This window comes from Haliaeetus albicilla, chromosome 11, assembly GCF_947461875.1.
Source record: "Haliaeetus albicilla chromosome 11, bHalAlb1.1, whole genome shotgun sequence".
NCBI lineage: Eukaryota > Metazoa > Chordata > Aves > Accipitriformes > Accipitridae > Haliaeetus > Haliaeetus albicilla.
Genome location: NC_091493.1, coordinates 1,554,994 through 1,572,946, shown reverse-complemented (window position 1 = coordinate 1,572,946; position 17,953 = coordinate 1,554,994). Strand labels below are relative to the sequence as shown.

General features: G+C 36.0%; 1 protein-coding gene across 1 annotated transcript; it reads left to right on the top strand.

Moving 5' to 3' along the window:
- Positions 1-15,024: 15,024 nt before the first annotated feature.
- Positions 15,025-15,480, top strand: ATOH7 (atonal bHLH transcription factor 7). Its single transcript, XM_009923252.2, has one exon. The coding sequence runs from the start codon at positions 15,025-15,027 to the stop codon at positions 15,478-15,480; it is 456 nt and encodes a 151-aa protein (XP_009921554.1).
- Positions 15,481-17,953: the final 2,473 nt, after the last annotated feature.

Here is a 17,953-nt window from a genome sequence, read left to right as displayed (position 1 = left end):
GTGTCCAACAGAAGGTCATTAAGTTACAGGCCATTCTAAGTTTTGAGTAAATCTGTGGCTAGATCCAACAGCTGAGACATGAAAGTTTAAATGCATGTTTGCTCATTTTACTTCTCTTAGTGTGTGCCTCTGCAGAGGCATAGCTCATGTAGGGGTCAGGAAGAAAGCACATAACCATGAGGAAGGAAGCAAAATAAGAAGAAAGAAAAATTGAGCAACAGAAACCGTGTAAGTTTGTTGCTATGGAAATGAATGTACAGCTAAAAGGGATGAAAAGAAAATGGGAAGCCATTTTTTTATTCAGTAAGCCATTTAACAGATTTGCCTAAAGGATTCATGAAAATAGTTTGCATTTCTTTTGTGTTATCTAGATGAGAATAGACAGAAAACAGATATTGAAAAGTTGTTACCAAAACTCGAAAATTTTGCAAAAGGTGGAAATAAAAGATTTCATGAATGTGTACGCAGCAAGAGGTCATAGAAAGGAGCCATGTGTTCCATAAGGGATAGGAAGGGAAATTAGCAACAGATGAGGCAGTTATTTCTGGGAAAGGGAAGATTTCTTTGTCTCGATATTCATCAGAGTGACAGGAACAGAGGGGACCTTCCCAGCAGTGAAAAAAGGAAACTAAATGAAAATTAAGGATGATGCCAGATCAGGTAAAAATTAAATTAGTTCAATTAAAAACTGAAAAATCTGCCAATTAAGCAGTTTGATTCTGACTACTAATCTCCTCCTCCTCCCCCGAAGAGTAGATCTGTCTTTAAAGACTTAAGTAAAAAGACAGAACAAGGTATTTTTCTCAATTGCTGAGTCACTGTCCTTCTCTTATTTCCTAAAATTTCCTACAAACCCTAATTAAAAATTTTCAAAAGAATGGGAAAGTGGAACAACAAAGCCCAATATATTACCAGATAGTTGAAAAATGTGAAATTTTTTTTACTAGAGGTCAGTTTTAGACCAAGACCTATAGTTTAGACTTAATGTCTATAGCAGAATATGAAAAAATAAACATTTCTAACCGTTGGTTTCTTTAGTGAGTGGTTCACTTTGACTTGTGTTTTTGCCTCACTGATTGGCAAAAGAGGAGATTCCCTGGTTTTTAATGTCATTAATCATATAAGCCTAAGTTTTATCCACTTTCCAGTGTTCTGTGACTTTTTTTTGGTGATACACCCAAACCAAGAAACACTTTCCCATATGTAATTTTTGTCCTGTTAAGAATTAGATAAATCAGATAATTAGATGGGGTAGATAAAACATATTAAGCAAACCCAAGAAAAATTCTGAAGAACATTTCTAGAATTGTGAAGAGGAAGGAGATGAGGTAGGTTTGTGAGGAAGAGGAGAAGGAGGTGTAATGCCTGTGTAGAGACTCTAATATGTGAGCATGGTTAAAACATTTAAGGGCATGCCTTCAGTTTTTGCCACTAGTTGAAGTTAATGATGCAAAGGCAGTTTGTATGGTCTGGGAGTCAGGCTGAGAGATGTTAGGCTACAGAAGAGATTATGTAGATTATAGTAGAGCTGGAGCAGGGTATGAGGTGCAGCAAAGCCAGGAACTTGAACTTGAATTCAAATGTATTCTCTACTGACCTTTTGCTATGCTTTGGATCCAAATCAAAGGGGACTTAACAGAGAGGTCATCCCACCAATCTCAGTTCAGGTGGGAAATTCCAGCTGAAATTCTTGAATTTTTCATTTGTTTCAGAAAGCCTCCTTTCTCCGTTAATATTTATGGCTGTAAACAAAAATAAATTATAATCTTAACGACTATGATAATTTCAGTCACCCATATTCAGAAAGATATGGCTCCTTTCTGAACAAAATAATTCTGTTTTAAAAACAGCCTTTTGGACTTTAATATGTTTATGTGTAGCAGCTTCCTGAAGACGTGTCCGACTTACATATTTAGCATCACAGCCTCTATTCTTACCTGTGTTTTAAGGAGTATGGTTACTACAACTTTCAGAAACCCTTCACCAGTTAATAGTTAATAGCAACAATAAACAAAGTACCCTCTTAAGAACAAACTGCAGGCACTTTCTCAATAAAGTTACAGTTTCAGCAGAAAAAAACAGATTAAAAGGAAACACCTGCTCCTGTAAATTACTGTGCTGCAGGTACCAACCCAGGAGACTCTGCAGATGGTTCTGTATTTGCAAACCTGACCTCACCACCCCTTCATCAATCTCTGACTGATTGATTGTCTCCAAAGTGGAACACACCATGTCCCAAGGTATTAGAAGACACCTTTGAATTAGTCCCAGTCAGAATACCAATTAATTGGTACTTCTGTTTCATTTTGGAAGTTCTTAACAAAAGGATTCAATTGTCTCATCAAGCACTAGCACTAACTAAAAGGTGGTATAGTCAGACAGTTCCAGGAAGAGCTCCAAAGGGAGCTGTACTTCAGGAGGTGTAATCTTTGCTAGATTTCTCTGCTGACTGGGAGTGTGGATTAAGTTGTGCTATGCCCTAGGATTTTGAGATGGACAAAAAGAAGGTGGAATCTTGATCCTTAAAATGGTACAATATGAATTCATCACTTCAGCTAGCCTTCCCCACCAGCCAAGGCAAAGTACAAGAGAGGTCGTAAGTTCTGTATGTTCATTTTCCTTCCTCACCTATTCTTGGGCATCTTACTTCCCTTCTTGAGACCTGAGACTGATTGTGCTGGTCTTTTCTTAACCAGGACAATTTTTCTCATGTGCTTCTTCCAATACGTACCTATGCAAAGGCCTTGTGCAATGTATTGAGATCAGTCTAACCAATAGATCCCTTTTCTTTGGGGAACAATACATTAACACCCTTTCTAGAAAACAACCTTCTGAAAAAAATAGGTACAAGCTTGTGTTCCCTGTCCAGTCATACATGCTCCTGTTTTGTCACCCATAGTCCTCAAAATTCAGAGGAAGACAGAGTAATATGGTGATATGTTTTGGGCTTCAGTGACACCAGTAAAATATTTGGGTTTGTTTCCTCTTCATTGAGCACTTTGAATTTTACAGCTTCTTTATTCTCTGAATGCCTGAGATACTTTAAATGGCTTCCACTCACCTTAAAGAAGATACATGTTTCCCTAAAGAAAAGGATTTAGAGAGTAAGGGAAATTAACCTGCTTGCAGTTTGCCAGAATTCTTTGTTGTTTCGGAGTCTTATTGGATTGCTGTTTTGGACTATTAGGTAACTTTGGTAGTCTTTTCTGCATTTCATAGATGCATGTATATATAAGGCCATCATATAATCTGGTGACCTGAATGCATATTGCAGACAGTAATATTCCACAAAGCAATCTGTGCACTGAAGCCAATACTTCGTGATTTAGGTATAGCAGAAAGACATCCAAATTTAATATAAAAATGTTGGCTTATGAAGAATCTATCATATTCCTTGGTAAAATATCTAGGAATTTTCTGTTGAAAATATATTACGTGTTTCCAGTTTGTGGTTTTCAAACTTTGTCCTCCAGCTATTGGATCTTTTTATGGGTTTGTCTGTTAGATTAAAAAGCTTGCATTCTTGACTTTTTGATGCTGTAGAACTTGGGCGGGAAGTTTTCCTGGTGTTTGACTCTAAAAGCATCCCTAATTCTTTAAACGGGTAGCACTTTTATTCAATGCACGTTCTTCAGTGAGTCTGAGTTACAAAAATATAGTTATTACTATGCTCAGATACTTTTTTTTTAAGCTGTAAGGAAAAACAAAGTAATACATACCTTTTTGCTTCTCAATCATATATGAAGAAGACCAGCTGCAACAGAAATATAGCTGCCTTACTGCATTTTTTGCATTAGGAATTAAGGTCTGTGAGTAGTTGATGACCTAAACCACAATGTATGCAATCAAATAAGCAAGATTGTGTCACTTGCCTTCTATATCTAAAAGGAAACCTGTTTAACAGAAGTGGCTGAATATGTTGCTGTAAAAAGCTTTTCATTTGAAATTTCCACTGTGATATTAATTAAATCTGGGAAAACTTCCCCATCCTCAAGTTTGGATAATTCAAGAGGAAACTCCAGTAAAATCTGATAGAATGCTGTCATTCGAGATTTGTGAAATCTCTGAAATAATAAGGAATGGAAAGAAACAGATAGCTTCATGGGAGAAAAAACAAACAAGCTTTTTGATACCAAATATTCAGTCCTTTTTCTACATATGTTGGATGAAGTGAGTTTTTTTGCTCTTCTAGTCATGGTTTATCGCTTTTTATTCTTGTATACCTAATGGGAAATATTGTCCTTTGTGCATTCTAAATCCAGTGTTATATATTAGCAATCACTACATTAAGTGCTTCTTTATTCACAACTAGCTTTACTAGTAGCTTTTAGAATATACCCGTCACATCTAATTCATTATAGTTTGGAAGTGTGGCACTTGGGAGATTTCAAAATCTGAAGCATCAAATGTTACCATGTGCGTAACTAGAACATCTTAATCTTTTAGAATTGCATTTCTTTTGATGGAAAAACCTCTGTGGCGTCCTGCTGTCCATTTGGACAAAAGAGCAGATGTGTTATATGCATGTGTGCATGTGCGCTCATCTGTCTATGGCAGGATGCAAACCAGTAAAGTTCCTAGTTAATTTGGAAAGCATTAATTACAACATCAGCCCTTACAGTTAATAGTGTAAACTTTTACTTAAACTGAGTGTGGATTACTTAATTTGCATGACAGTTTAATTATAAAGTAAAAATCTAATGGTAAAGTACTATAAAAATTGGAAGTCAGTTGTATATATATTTTTTTGTATATGTATGTATATATATGTATTTATCAATTTGTTTTAAGGCTTCCTTTTCTTTTACCCATATATTTGATCCTTGCCATTTTCAGTAAGTTTCAAATTTCAGCAGGTAAAGATAACCTTATTGTAAAGGTTTTTTTAAAAAGTAAGTAAAAATGTGTTTATGGAAAACATAAAGATTTAACGCATGCCCTCCCAGAAAAGGTGAATGCTATACTTCCACTAAACAAGTCACTTTATAGTTCACACTAACAGCATTATGAACTGAGGTCCTGGATGACCAAAACTTACAGCTATTTTTAACTTTGGACACTTGATTAGTCCTATTAACTGTAGTAGGATTACATAAACATGAAGTTAGGCGTGTATGTGAAATAGAACATCTAATTAGAATTCTCATTTTCTTTACCAATGGGATTTTTGTAAGACACTTCTTCACTTAACATTCTAAAACATATTCGTGGAATATTTACATGATAACTACTATACATTACTAAAAGAAAAGAAGTTAAGTCTGCAGTAATGTATTTTAAATATAACTAGTATGCCCTTATGGACATAAAATATTTAAAATGCCATGAGAGAGGGTTTTTAATTTACAAAACTGAATACATTAAATCTGAATGATATATATTGAAAGCGTTTGATCCATTATTTAAATAATTTAGTTTATTTCTTTAAATATATATTATTCTGTATTTAAATAATTTAACTGATTTTTTTATATATAGTCTTCTATATGTATTCTACATATATATTTCTTTAAATAGAGGTGCCTTAAAAAGGGCACTTAGCTAACAAAAAAGAATTAATATGTTATTAAATAAGAGAATTCTTCTATCTCATTTTTACGAAGCACCATTGACAGTTCAGTTCCTTGAAAATGTTACTGAAAATACTGTTAATTCTTATTTGTTCATATTTCTTTGGGTGGTCATATTTATTTTCTCTATTTTTTTAGCACAAAAGTGAAAGTTAAGAATGCTTCCAAATAACTATCTGGACTGCAGGGCTCTTGCCCCAGAAATGCTGTTGTGAAATACTCTGAAAACTGATAGTAAATACATTTGTGTAACAGTTCTGCAAGTATATAAAGTGAAGGATAATCGACAAAAGTCTCATTTGTGTAACACTTTGACCCATTAGGGGCTTTTAAATCATGCATCACTGACTTCAGGGCTGCCGTTGTCAAGCTACTTACAGATCCTAGTTAAATCAGGCATTTCATATTTTTGCCCTCGTTCGCTTTTGTTTACCAGCAGGAGACAAAATATTTAATTAGTTTTGGGGCATTTATAATCTCCTCTGGGCCAGCTCCAGCCACAATGCTGGACGCCACTTCTGAGTTAATTCCAGTCAGGCTGGCCCCTCCAGTACAACATATGGGTAACCTATAAGCCTTTAGCAAAAGTTGCAACTGAACTATTAGAGGGGTGGGACCTCCCTGCTGGGAAAATACTGCGCAACAAAGCAAAAAGGGGCCAGCGTCACCAGTGGAGGTCAAGGCAACACTTAGACCAAACAGCATCTGGCAAACTGTGCCAAATAGAAATCAATGAGAAGCAGGGCAGTGGGTAGTAATTTTATGCCTGTTTGCACAGGAAAATAACTCCTGAACTGAAAAATTATTTTATAAAAAGCTTACAGCACCCTTTGGCATCGCTCTCTCCATTGCTGCTTCATATATTTTTATTTCAGTCAATAAACTATGTGGCACAATCTATACACAATTTTGTTTTGGGCAAGCAACATTAATTGTAGCATTAATTATGTTTCTGGAGATGAGGAGTTTTAAGGGTCTTCTTCCTAGTTGGTTAGGAACTAGATGTATAACTGTAATTCATTTCCAAAGTGCATTACATTCTCTTCTTCATGTTACAACAATGAGTCTAGGGGTTTGAGAAGAAAAAAAAAGTTCCTAATATTTCAGACTACAGATTCCAACCACTCTAAACTGTTGCAGCTCAGCCCACTTGAAAGCTTTGCTTGTTTTTCATCTTCCTTTTCTTCTTACTTTCTGTTCCTGCCTGTATCTCTGCTTTATATCTCATCTAGTGGCTCTTATTTTTCCCCATTGTCTGTCTTTGGTTTTTCTCTTTTCCCTGAAATTCCAACCGCTGGTGTTTATCTTAAATATTGTAAGCAAGCTGCCATTGAATTCAGAGGGATTACTCAGGGCTTAATATTAAACATACTCAAGTCTTTACAGGTTCATGGCATTAGACACCGTATTTTATCCCTTACATAAGGAGCTTCTTTCTTGTGCACTTTTCTGCTTCTCAAAACAGGGACCGTTCTCTATGGTTTTTGTCTACTTGTCAATAAGTATTTCTATTTTCAACAATTTCAACACTCATTTTCATACTTAAACTACCTTGTATTTTCCTGCACATTGATTCTTTTTGTACTTTGAGTGAAGCAGGTTGCAGATTGCAAAGTCTTTATGTTATAGAAATTATACACAAGTAATAGTGTTTCATAAACAGTTTGAATATCTTGCAGCACGCACATGTCTCCTTAGTTTTCTGTGGTTATAGGTGCTGGGAAGATGTCAGCTTCAGTCTGAGGGTCTTCATGCCTCTTGATAGAGAAAAGAATAGACTATTGACTGTGACTTTTCACTGTAGGAAAAATGTTCCAGCACTTAGGTGGAAGGAATAAAAAGCTGAATGTTCGTAGAGTATGTTATTGGCCCTGTCCCATGGAAGGTTGCCATATGAGGAAAAAGAACTCTAGAAGTGAAGTGGACTAGCTGTTGGTGTCCAGGGAGAGAAACGGTGCTTTTACTCAGAGAGTGCAATTTTTTTGACAGTTATAGATTATACAGAAAAGTTTTAATACAATAGGTAAAATGCTGCAAATTTTTTTTGCAGTTCTACTTTTGAAGTGTGTCAAGCTACTTGCTTGACCAAAATCTGCATGTGCAAGCAGTTTGTTTGTTCGATTTTAAATAAGATTTTTTCTGATGATGTATCTGGGAAACTCAGTGGGAGCACATTCTTAACATTCCTCTTCTTTGATACCATGAAGCACCTTTTGTATCTCCCTTTCTCTACTTCTCTTTCTCCCCTCAATAGTAAACAGAAAGCTCCACTGGTGTAACAGCTGTCTCTTCCCTAGGCTGTGATAAAATAAGTTCATTGCCAATACAAAGAGTCTACTACTGTATGAACAGCTTTAGTTTTCTCCTGTGTATCAGGAATACAATCCCCACATATTAAGAGAAAAAGGTTTATGAGAAAATAAAAAGGAGTTGTCTTTCCACACATCGATAATTAATGATCTTCAACAACTAGCTGGGGAGAGCCCTAACACCTCACAACTGTAAGAACCTGCTACAATATCTGCAGCATATAGTTAGCATTGTTGCCCATGGTCTTGAGAAAGCTGGAAAACAATGCTCTCAACAAAGCCCAAGTAAAATACATAGTTACTGATTAGCAAGTAGGTTGGATACAGGCATAAATGAATTGGAAATTATAGTATTTGCCATTTTAGGTATAGGATTAGACATACTCTTAGGAGGAATTTTGGTAAATGTAATACTTGTGCTGAAAAAAAGTACAGATACTTCTACGAAAGTAATTTCATTCCAGGATGAAATTCTGAACTGTCTCTCAGCATAGTTACCTGTTCAGTCTCTATGTTTAGGAATTTTTGTGGATTTTGTTCTGAATTCCAAAGAAAAAATCAATTTTAAAGGCTAATTTGTGAATGATCTTGGTATTTTTTTTGTCTAATTAAAAAGAAGTTTCTTTGAATGTAGGACATTTAAAATTACGGGTTTTCTTTAAACTGATTGCAATAACATCAAAGTATTTCTTGTGCTTCATATAGCATAGGAAATAGACAATTTAATTGTTACTTACTACAGTGTAAGAAAGAATGTTTTTTCACAAAGTCAGCTTGGGCAACTGACTCACCCTATGGCTGCGTTGTTGCCTACCTTGCTAGTGTTTGGGAGGAGGCAAGCACCTAGGGACGGGAAAGGAGTAAGACCACCTGTTTCCGCAAGAGCCCGAAGGTTCAGCAGGTAAGATGTGGTAACAAATCACACCCTTTGCTGAGATGACATGACATTCTAAACTGCATTACCTTTGTTACTTGAGGTTGTTTGACCATATCTTTTGATTAAGGAGGAACACTGAGCTGATTTTTCTATAAAGAAGTTTTCGTTCATCTATTCTTTGTAACCAGCTTAGGATTTTTTGGTTTTGTTTTGTTTGTAGCACAGTGTCAGAGATCTCATTAAATTTAGTTACATTTATAAACTTCTAAAAATAAGCACATGAATCCTAGTTCACGTATGCTGGTTCATAAATTGTTGGGCTTTGGCTGTTACCATCTCTCCAGAATCCGTCTGGAACAAACATCTCTAGTTTGAGGTTAAAAGGACCGTTTCATTGTATTTGGAGGGCAGTGGGCACAGGAGGTGAAACATGGGAGTTTATCTCTCCGTAATCTCAAAGATCCCCTTACATTTACAGAGGTGATTGTGATGCACAGGAGTGAGGAATGGGCAGGCTGACAATTGGAAGAGAGGTCTGAAAGAGTGTAGGGGCCACAACAGAGGGAAGTCAGGACTAAGAGATAAATAGCCCCTGGAGTACTGCTCCCTCCAGAATCTGGAGTTGAACCCAAGAATCCTGAGTTTATACTTCCTACTGTTGTGAGGAAATACTGATGAAATATTTCCCAACCACCTACTTCATCTTTCTAATCCTGAGGTACCTGATATATTCAAAGATTAATTTATCACTTGTGTTGCTAGTTACCCTGTTAGAAGATTTTCAGAACAGGTTAGAAAAACATCTATCAGAGATCATAAAAACAGTAATTCCTGTCTGGAGTCAGGAGGGTAAACTAGATCCCTTCCCTCATCTGTTTCTTGGTGCATAGCATAGTAGTGCTTTTAATAAGTCTCAACCTATATAATAAAGGAGGGTCTTCTCTGAAAGAATCTTGCGTCATTGAAATTGGGTATATAGGAAAAAAAAAGATGGTTAAAGAAACTGAATTACATCTTCAATAGATGGATTCTGCTCTTGCCTGTGCCAGAATGCCTATGTAATGCCTAACAAGTAATATTAATTTTTTTTAAGTGGTTGGTGTGGGCATATTTGTACTGCCCAGTGCTACTGAAGCTAGTGCCGAACAAGTTAATTCATGTTTGAAAGATGAACAGAGGATCAGCGTTTTGTCCAGGCTAGTTAGTTCAGCTGTAGAGCAAAACTTACACAGCTGTACTACTTCAGTATCCAAGTTTCTTTGCACAATGCTAGTGAGAACGGTGAACAGTGAACATTGTGTCAGGTAACTGTGTGTCCCCTATTGCGTGTTGCCTATAGGTCCCATTGTGAAAAACTTCATGCCAGCTTTTCCAGATCACCGAGCATGGAATTGGAGGTTGTAGACCTCCTGTTGTAGAAACATGCTTTAAAACAGTTATGTTGAAAGGGTGTTCTGTGCAGGATCACTGGGGAAAGCTATGGTTTTTGAGCTTTGCCTGAGGGAAAGCTGCTTAAGAAAGATAATGTGGAACAGAAAAGGATAACTGGCAAGGAGAAAGGGCTAAATTGAGAAGAAGCAGTAGGTGGAGAGTAGTATGGCAAGTAGAACCTTAAGTGAGGTTGGGAGACTTTCTTGTTGATCTATTAGAAAGAAAAGCTCACCCCAGAGAGATTTAAGAGGAAAATGAAATGTTCTAAGCACTCTGTGGAAAAGGGTATCCAGCGTGATGTCGGGAGACCCTAGGTGAAATGATTATAAACTCGTCTTACTGCTGCAGATTGCTGTTCAACTTCCCAGTATGAGTTAGTGTTTAAATTTCCCTTCCGTTCAGGATACAACATTCACTTGTGAATTATTCTGTTTTCTGATTACCCTATAGCTATGATAGGGAAAACAATGTAAATAACCAAGGAAGGAAAAGACATTATTCTGCATACGATGGATTTCTAGCCTGTCTTGTGAGCTGAGTCAAATATTACCAGAAATTGGGCCCTTAAGGATGGTCATATTTTGGTAGTTACTCACCTGCTCTTAATTAAGCAGCATACGGCATGCCAGTCTTTCAGCTTTGCTCAGTATAAACTACAGTGGTAAGAAGTCTTGATAAGGCTTTGAGAAAGGATCTACCTGAGATGAAATAGTGAGTTCTGGCTAGAAGGAGGAGGTAAGATTCTTGCTTTGATATATTGCTCGTATACGTTACTTTTAGTATAACTAGAGAAGAGAAGGTATTGAGGAATTAGCCTTTAACCAGAAATGTTACTTTCGCTTCCTTTTAAAATTAGTATTCGGCCACAGTCATTCCACAACAAAAGTAATTAGGCTGTGTTTTCCATAGTAGTACAGGTGGAAGATATCCAGCTCTTCTTAGTGGGTGCTGTGATAATTGCATCTGACTTACTAACTTGGATATCTAGCAGACAATTTTTAATGTATTTCTCTATGTAGTCATAAATCCTGAAACTAGTTAATTTCTTTAATGGACTGAAACTATCCTTTATTTTCCTAGTATGAGTGGTCACTTAAAGATGCTAAAATAATTTGGTTTATGACTGAAATAGCATTCTTACCTGTCTCTCTTGCTTTTCTTCTGAGGAAGAACAAAATACTTAAATGAAAGATACTGTTTTAGAATTAAAATGTGAATCAAGAATAATGCTGCTAGGGTCGTGGAGTAGCACTAAATTTGTACCTGCATAGTTAGAGATTCAAAGATTGAAATCGGAGTAATTGAGTAGACACAGAACTTCTTTCTGGTGATTCTGATGTTCTTCTGGCTTGAGGTTATGTTATGACAATAAAAGAAGAGGAAAAGGGAAATGCTTGAGAAATGATTGATGTACATAAATAAAGGTGAGACTTAATTAAGTTGGGATCTGGAAAAGTATATAGCACCACAGCAGTATATCACATCAGAATATATTAATAGCTTTTTGAAAAGTTATATCATAAAAATCCTGAGAATAATTTGAAAAATTATTTCAAAAAATAAGATCTCTGAGAAATGATTAAAAATAAATGAAGGAGGGAATAGAATTACATAAGCAATAACTGAGACAAGCTGAAATATAGAGGAAATCAAACCAGGTGAAGGAAACCTGGGAAAATTTCAATGATACGCTTTCCATTATTGACTGAACAATAAAGCAGTTTATTTTCTACCTTGAGATAATGTATTTTCATATGGCTGGTGCGCTATGCAAATGAACTAAATTAATTGATGTCGATAAGACCTTAATACTTACTTTTCTTATTTCTCTTTCATAAAGCAGCCACTTAAAAAAATTGTTAGTGATGAAAAGCAGGCATTTTATCTGCCATGGAACAATTTTTAGCCATGCCTATAAGCTATAAAATCCTGTTAGGGGTTCATTATTAATCCAGATGGATTTGGGCCCTTGTTCTGTGATTTGATAGTAAATCATTTAAGGTAAAGTTACGATTTGTTCAGTAAGAAAGATAAATCACAGCTTCTCTCTTGAGATTACATCAATGTGTTAGTCAAAGCATGATAATGGTGGTGAATCAATTAGGAAGGGGAAAATTAACGGCACTGTTGTGTACTATGTTACTATGCATTAGTGGAGTAAAATACAAAGTTTTTAAGAGCTGTGATTTTCCATATATTTGAAGTCTTCATTGTAATTCATACTGGCAGGACATATGAAGATAAAAATAGGAAAACTGCTGACAAATTAAAAAAAAACAGTATTATACCGTATGATATTTTAAAGGGGTGCTTTTCATAGTTCTGGTATGATGTTTACAGTACTCTTAACACTGAGAGTGATTAATTATCTGAATTGAGTAACAGCTATCTCATGAGAATGCACAATATTTATTAACTCATAAACCACCTTGATTTTATTGTGTTCTTTTAGATTAAAAATCCCTTGAGATTCATTTTAAGAGACAAAGGTTTTAACTGACAAACTTATATGGGCATAGAAGGCTGTAGCACTAAAACATGCTCTAGCAATAGCATGAAGATCAGAGGTGTGGTTTTTTTCTACTGCACATGCAATACTTCCCATGAAACATCTTCAGAAAAAGAAATGTCTCACGAGTTCTAATTGCTGATCCTTCCGTGAAAGACATATGGTTATGTGTTTTTTCTGAAAGGTGCTGTTCTCGACTCTCTCGCACACACACATAATCAGAAATTGTCATTCAGAAAGTAGCATTTTAATGTGTGGTAGTAGTTCTTTATATTTGGGAGAAGAGGTCAATGCACACAGATAGGAATGTTGAACACTTATAATGAAACGTGATGCAGTTGTACTTCTTTAAAAATTGAAGATGTGGCATACATTTTGATAATGGAATAATGGAGACTCCCTACCCCTACTATCATCTCTGTTCAAGACCATTAGGATTCAGAATATTAAGAGCAGAGCAACTGGGCGTAACAGCCTACGTTCAACATCTGTCATGCTGGAGTCCATTAGTGTTCAATTGCATCCTATTGTTTTTGGATTATTCAACCTCATTTCATTGTCATTGCTTCTGCTAGGGATTAATCAGCTGTTTACAACTACACCAACTTTTGGAGTCGTAATGAAAACAATTGAGCTATAGTTCTAAATAAATATACAGTATTCAGTCTCTAATGAAAAAAGTTACTGATTTATGAATGCTGGTAACAATTTAATTAAGTTTGAAATCAATACAGATAATAAAACATTGTGTGGCAGGTTTTTTTTTTGCCTTTTGTGTATCATAACTCAATCGTATGATATTTCCCTTGTAAGTAAATGGCTTTAATAATACAAGTACAGTAAAAGAAACATGTTTCGATTATGGGGTGTGGGTGTATGTATAGTGACTTTTCTGTCATTACAATTGGTAGCAGAAATGATCCCTTACTGCCAGCAAGCAGATTTCTTTTTTCACATCCTCTTTTATTCTCTTTACTTATTTAGGGATATTACTAAAAAGACACTTTTTTTTTTAATTAACATAAAATACACTTATATACTTCAGTATGGTGTATTAAAAAGGGTAGTTTTCAGACAATTTGTATGTTACATGCTTTTGTGTATGTCTATATCACAACCTACCTAAATGTTTTTACAATAATTATTAGATAAATCCATAGCTACATTTTAACTATTTAAATATATAAAAATCATTTTAATGACATTGGATTTGCTGACAGGCAAATACATAATCCCCATTTTTCTCAAGATACTACTCTCTCTGCAATGTTGTGTACTGTGTACAATATTAAAATTGTGAGTGCTGAAGGCTTTCTAATAATTTGAGTCTACTTACTTTGGTACCATATAGTGCAAAACAGTAGTTTCCTCGGCCATATACCATTAAGCTAGTTCTCCTTGGTTTCATTAGAACAGTTATTTCTTCTACCCTTAATACTATCTAACCTGAATTTTCACGTGTTTTAATATACAAATACTACAATGCACAGAGTTGTTTTTTTTTTCCTGAGTTGCAACAGATTATCCATTGAAAGGATCTTTTGCTTAACTGCCCAGAGTCTTGTGGGGCCAGCCAGACACTACTCCAGATGGCAAGTTGTTAGGGCTGGACAGAATGGCTTTGGAAGACTTCTCAACAGATGAAGGCTGTAATGTTCGGATTTTACTGTTTGGGGTTTTTTTTTCCCCCCGTGTAGTTCCCAGGGTGGGAAGGTACTGGGATGGAAGCAGAGTGCCGCCCACCCACCTGCTACCACCTGTTTAGCTTTTGCAGTTTCTATAAAGCCTCATCTTGTCTGCAAGACAGAATCATTGCTTGCCGGCAGGAGTCAAGAAAGGAGAGATTTCTGTTACGAAGTTACGTCTTCAGATCACAACAGTTCATCATTTCGAAATACTCTCCTAAACTGAATCAGAACTTCCTTCATTTGAAATGGTCATTTGGAATTGATGTGTCTTTAATCCATTAAGATCCTTTCTGGGTTAAATGGACCATTTTCTTCAGTAACATACATTTTGGGAATGGAGATTTCATTTTTTCTATCTCTTTGAGTTTAAAGAAATGAAAAGAATGAAAGCATAAGACATTAAAACCTCTTTATTCTTTCTTTAAACAATAAGAAGCAATTTTCAGAAGAACCAGAACACCTTTTATTTTACTATTTTAATTTTTTTTTAGATGCTAAGAAAAATATCCCATCATTGGTATCTGGAAACAGATTCAAGAGGTACGCAGGCTACTCACATGAGTGCTTTCCCTATCACTTTTTAGATACCTAATTTTTAAAAAGTAATCTTTGTGTGTGTGAATCTGAAGCTGCATCAAATATGAAAACCTGTAAATCCAGTCACTTGGATTCGGGCGTAGAACCAGACATCCAGTGCAGAAGTGGACCAGGCTGTGTTGTGAAGTGCAATTCAGAAAGGATGGAGAATGCTGCAAAGAGAAGACTGGCTGCCAATGCCAGGGAGAGAAGACGGATGCAAGGACTGAACACAGCCTTTGATCGTTTGAGAAAGGTGGTTCCACAGTGGGGTCAAGATAAGAAGCTGTCCAAGTATGAGACCCTTCAGATGGCTTTGAGTTATATCATGGCTCTCACTAGAATACTTGCCGAAGCAGAAAGATACAGTACTGAAAGAGAATGGATTAGCCTTCACTGTGAACACTTCCATCCGGAGAGCTACCACCATTACACAGGACAAAAAATGGCAACGGACAGTGATCCTTACGCACAGCGAATATTCAGCTATCACCCTGAACACTTTCAAATAGCTAATTAGAACTTTTTACGAACTAAGAATATGCAGCAGGCCAGATGTGTAATTTAATAATTAGCAAGAGTTAATCTGCTTCAATAAGGTAATATTGGCGTTATAATAGCTCATTCTCGTTTGCATCTTATACTAATTTGACAAAATAAATTTGCTTTAAGAACTTTAAATCAAAATGCATTTAAGAAGATTGAATTTATTTAATGCTGGTGGAAAGCATACTTTTAATTTGAAATCTTTCTGACAATTGGTTCCTAGTTCATCTAGTTAATTTGATTATTTTATTAAATAAGTTTTTGATGTTTTTTTTTCACTGTGATGAATCATGACAGTATTTTCTACAGATCATGGGCCAAATTGACCCGTGGTGTAACTGACTGGAATAACACCAGAAATGAACTTCATTCCATGTTTTTATTTTTATGTCAGCTTTGAAGTTATTCTTTGGTTTGTTTTCACATAAATGGCTCCCATGGAAAAAGTTTTATAATGTATTGGAGTTCTAGTCCTCAGAGAACTAACTTTCTTAAACTTTGTAAGTTTGACGTATGGGTTCCAAGGTTGCGTAGGTTTGCTTTAATCCAATTTATGGTGTCTCTTGTATGCTCAAAAAAGAGCTAGTTTCAAGTCACGGAAAGAATGTTTTTATTTTCAATGGCTGTAAAAGCACATGTGATTATATACCATAAATGAGAATGCTAGCGTGAAAATGATCTAAGCTTCTAGATTTTTGTAGACTTTAAATGTTTGCATTTTAGTTTTTAATTTTATGTTATCTGGAAACAATAACAGATTTTGTAAATCATAAATAAAGTGTTTTCTATGATATGTCCTCACCAACTACCTGAAATTCCTACTCTAGGAGTTACTTACTAGTGGCTTTCCTACCCCAAGCGTTACACTACTTCCATCACAGTCCTGGCAGTTTAACGTGCAGAAGAATCAACTAGCAAATGATGCTGGCTTCCCAGTTAGAGTAAGAAGTGTGTTTTATGTACCCTCTGAAAAACAGCCTTTAAAGATCAGAGTTTGGTAAAAAGTTATAGAGCATTCTTGCAAAGCAGTTGAGTTCATTTCAGCCCTGGTGATGCCCTGAATTGCCTTTTGTTTCTTTGCTTCTTTCACTTGTGGAGGATAGAGGGGTCTGGGTAGAAAAGGCAGAAGAGGAAGAAGGAGGTAGGGAAGGTCAAAAAATGAGTAGGATCGGGACAGCTGGAGAAGCAGATGTGTTTGTAGCAGGATGTAAAGTCTGCAAAATATCGACTGCTGCTGTCTGTTGTGATGGCAGCAGACTATGAAGCTGAAGGGTACTTCTGCTGGTGTTGCTGTGAGGAGTTTCCAGAAACAAGCCCTTGCTAGTGTCAGCCATGAGGGAGAAGGAGAAAAGGAGCTGCTGTCCCAGAACAGCTGTTGGTGGGTTTCCAGCAGGGAAGGCTGGCAGGTTCCCTGCTGGCTGCTGCCATATCTTATATTTTAGAATTCTTTCAAATGACAAATGAATAGCTTTGATAGGAGTTATTTTCAACAATTAAGCAGCTTTCAGTGAAAAACAAAAGCATCGATAGGAACTAAGCCCTGTTTTGGGGGAGTGGGACTCTGCTGCAGGAACAGTTACATACAAAGACCTGACCTTACTGTCTGTCTTCTCTCAGAACCCTTATTGACGTTTTGCCCTTGGTCACCGTCATGCAGACTAGTACGTTTCCCGAGGCGGGAGTTGGACTGTTCCTGGAGTGAAAGCTTCTGGGACAGACTTTCAGGCTAGGTTAAATACATATAGAAGAGGCACTGTATATTCTGAGCAACTCTCTCCTTTAAACACTGGCATTCAGGAATGTTTTTTAATGTTTATTTTAGCCTCTCTAAAGGTAATGAATAGTGTTAATTATTAAAATGTGGGGGTTTGCTTCTAATCTAAAGATCTACATTAGATCTTTATCAGCAAACAGAAAGCAGATTCAACCTTCTGGGAATATGAAGTCGTGTTACTCAGATTTCTTTGCAGAAGTTTATATAGAGAGAATAGAATTAAATGTTGTCTATCATATAGCCAAGTTAATACTGTTTGAATATTACTTATCATTAAGTGGCAAGTTTATGTATGTAATAACAATCAATACAATTCTTAAATAATTAAATTATGTGCCATCTTACACTAATTTATTAGCTGTAAACTTTAGGCAGACATTGTCTCACCTGCACTGCTAGCACAGTAGTGGCTTTTCCATCCTGAAACAGGAATATGATGCAAATAAATTGTGCAATTATATGATGTGGAAAACATGGCTTAGTGAAAGGTAGCCTTCTAAACGTTAGGTGGGAAGGGTAATGCAATACAAAAGTATAAATACCAGAGTAGTATGCAAGAACAGTACTGATGTGTTTCTGCACTACTCGCATATACTTTGATTTTGCAGGACATGACATTGCAGTTTATATGTAATTTACATAAAAGTACTTAACATCCATTTCTCTTCCAATT

Excerpts from the sequence above, each read along its gene's own strand:
- ATOH7 (XM_009923252.2), top strand. The coding sequence starts at position 15,025 with ATGAAAACCTGTAAATCCAGTCACTTGGATTCGGGCGTAGAACCAGAC.